We start from the raw sequence: 2,598 nt of genomic DNA, 5'->3' as shown, positions 1-2,598 counted from the left end.
GTGCTCCCTTCTCCTTCTCTCCCTGTTCTCTAGGCATCAAGGACAGCTTCATCCGTAGGTTCACCCAGCAGAGTCTGGGGGGCTACTTTGGGCTGAAGAGTTACGCTAAAAAAACAGAGGACCGTGAGTTGGAGGGCAAACTCTCCATGGTGGAGAAATACAACAGCCGCATCCCTGAGCTGGTGGAACGCCTCTACGGCTGCACAGAGAGAGAGGCCCAACACGCAGGTACACACACAGTTACATACTGTACACACACTGTACAGAGACACATGCACACAGGTACATACTGCACACACATAGACACATAAACAGATGTCACACACACACTCGCCACTGTACAGACACACAGAGTTGTGAATTGCTGTATTTGTATTTGAGAGTCTGATCTTTCTCATTTGTATCAACCCTCCCCTGCTGTCTGTCTCTTATCTCTTAGATTTTATCCTGGGGACAGTCCATAAGTCAAAGGGTCTGGAGTTTGACACYGTGGTGAWCACTGATGACTTTGCTAAGGTGCCCTGTGCCYCCCACAACWTACCCAGACTTTRCAGCTGCTCAGGAGGTGTGTGTGTGTGCAATCATTAGGCAATCAAACCTATCCAAATACCAACTCTTATCTAAGGCCAAGGACTGTTTGCATTGGTCCACGGCCTACGCCAAATCAACATTGGTTAATTTAATGTATTACAGTCCAGATTATAGTACCAATGTTTGTTAGTGGCTGACTCCACTGTTTTCTCCCTCGTCCTCTAGGTGACATCCCAGACGATGAGTGGAACCTGCTGTATGTGGCGGTGACTCGGGCCAAGAGCTCTCTGGTCATCACCAAGAACATCACCAACATCCTCACGCTGGCTGGGGTGAGAGCACTGATCACTGGAGGCTGGTGAGTGGAGGATGGCTCATAATAATGGCTGGYAAGGAGTGAATGGAATGYTATTAAACARATGGTAACCATGTTTGATTCCATTCAGGCCATTGTTATGAGTCGTCCTCCCCTCAGCAACCTCCTCTGGCACTGACCCCCTCCACTACACTCATCCCTCTTCACTTCTCTCTCTCTATTCGTCTACTCCACCCTCTCTACCCCTCCATCACTCTCTAACACACTCCTTCGCTCTACTTAACTTTCTCCTGTTCCCAGTCTTTCTATCTGTCTTTTATGTMTGTTATTTCTCAAACACRGTCTCAGATAAGCTGTTCATTGAAGCAGGATGTTGTGGTAATGTAATTCTGAGAGCCTCATTCRTCTTTGGGTGACATTTATGTGACGCTCTGAAGATTTTCACCCTCCAGACATTATTTCCAAAAGGACTTAATGATGAAATGCCTATGTATGTTATGCTGTGAATTGGAACATGAAATATGTGTCTCTTGTAGATTATTCTGATGTTTTTCATATGATGTACCCAATGACTAATGAAAACTTGCTATGTCCTCATTGAGATTATACAGAAGTGTTCAATATGTCTTATTTATACACTTGTGTAATATTTATGAAATGCATATTGTTATATTTGGTAGCACTTATTTGTTTTTTCCTTTGCCTCCAACCCCCTTCGATATGTAGAACGGAAGTGGGTGGGGCCAGGTCTACATAAGGGTGCAACTTTCAAAAAATCCCAAAAGCTCTGACGAAGGCCGTGTGGCCGATACGTAAAGCTTATTAAYTATCGGTGATACTATCAAGAGCAGTGTGCGGTTTCCTTTTTCCTTCATGTGTGTTATTTCTCAAACACCGTCTCAGAGAAATGTACAAGCTGTTCATTGAAGCAGGATGTTGTGGTAATGTAATTCTGAGAGCCTCATTCCTCTTTGGGTGACATTTATGTGACGCAAATGAGCACGTCACTGTGCAAGTGAATGTGTTCCAATTGAATTTGTGTTCTGTGAAAGTCTATCTGTCTTTTATGTGTGTTATTTCTCAAACACTGTCTCAGATAAGCTGTTCATTGAAGCAGGATGTTGTGGTAATGTAATTCTGAGAGCCTCATTCCTCTTTGGGTGACATTTATGTAACGCCTCTGAAGATTTTCACCCTCCAGACATTATTTCCAAAAGGACTTAATGATGAAATGCCTATGTATGTTATGCTGTGATTGGAACATGAAATATGTGTCTCTTGTAGATTATTCTGATGTTTTTCATTTGATGTACCCAATGACTAATGAAAACTTGCAATGTCCACATTGAGATTATACAGAAGTGTTCAATATGTCTTATTTATACACTTTATACATATGAAATGCATATTGTTATATTTGGTAGCACTTATTTGTTTTTTCCTTTGCCTCCAACCCCTTCGATATGTAGAACGGAAGTGGGTGGGGCCAGGTCTACATAAGGGTGCAACTTTCAAAAAATCCCAAAAGCTCTGACGAAGGCCGTGTGGCCGATACGTAAAGCTTATTAAATATCGGTGATAATCAAGAGCAGTGTGCGGTTTCCTTTTTCCTTCATGTGTGTTATTTCTCAAACACCGTCTCAGAGAAATGTACAAGCTGTTCATTGAAGCAGGATGTTGTGGTATGTAATTCTGAGAGCCTCAATTCCTCTTGGGTGACATTTATGTGACGCAAATGAGCACGTCAATGT

The 2,598-nt window shown here is 42.7% G+C and overlaps 1 protein-coding gene across 1 annotated transcript in view; it reads left to right on the top strand.

Annotated features, from left to right (window-relative positions):
- The window catches only part of fbxo18 (F-box DNA helicase 1), a 49,088-nt gene that overhangs the window by 31,714 nt on the left and 14,776 nt on the right, over positions 1 to 2,598 (top strand). Inside the window, exons 18-20 of the mRNA XM_023967137.2 lie at positions 34 to 228; positions 440 to 565; positions 757 to 863. Of these exons, the coding sequence (XP_023822905.1) occupies positions 34 to 228; positions 440 to 565; positions 757 to 863 (428 nt within the window). The remainder of the gene's footprint in view (positions 1 to 33; positions 229 to 439; positions 566 to 756; positions 864 to 2,598) is intronic.

This window comes from Salvelinus sp. IW2-2015, linkage group LG3 (genome assembly GCF_002910315.2).
Source record: "Salvelinus sp. IW2-2015 linkage group LG3, ASM291031v2, whole genome shotgun sequence".
Classification (NCBI taxonomy): domain Eukaryota; kingdom Metazoa; phylum Chordata; class Actinopteri; order Salmoniformes; family Salmonidae; genus Salvelinus; species Salvelinus sp. IW2-2015.
This window is presented reverse-complemented; position numbering and strand designations above follow the sequence as displayed.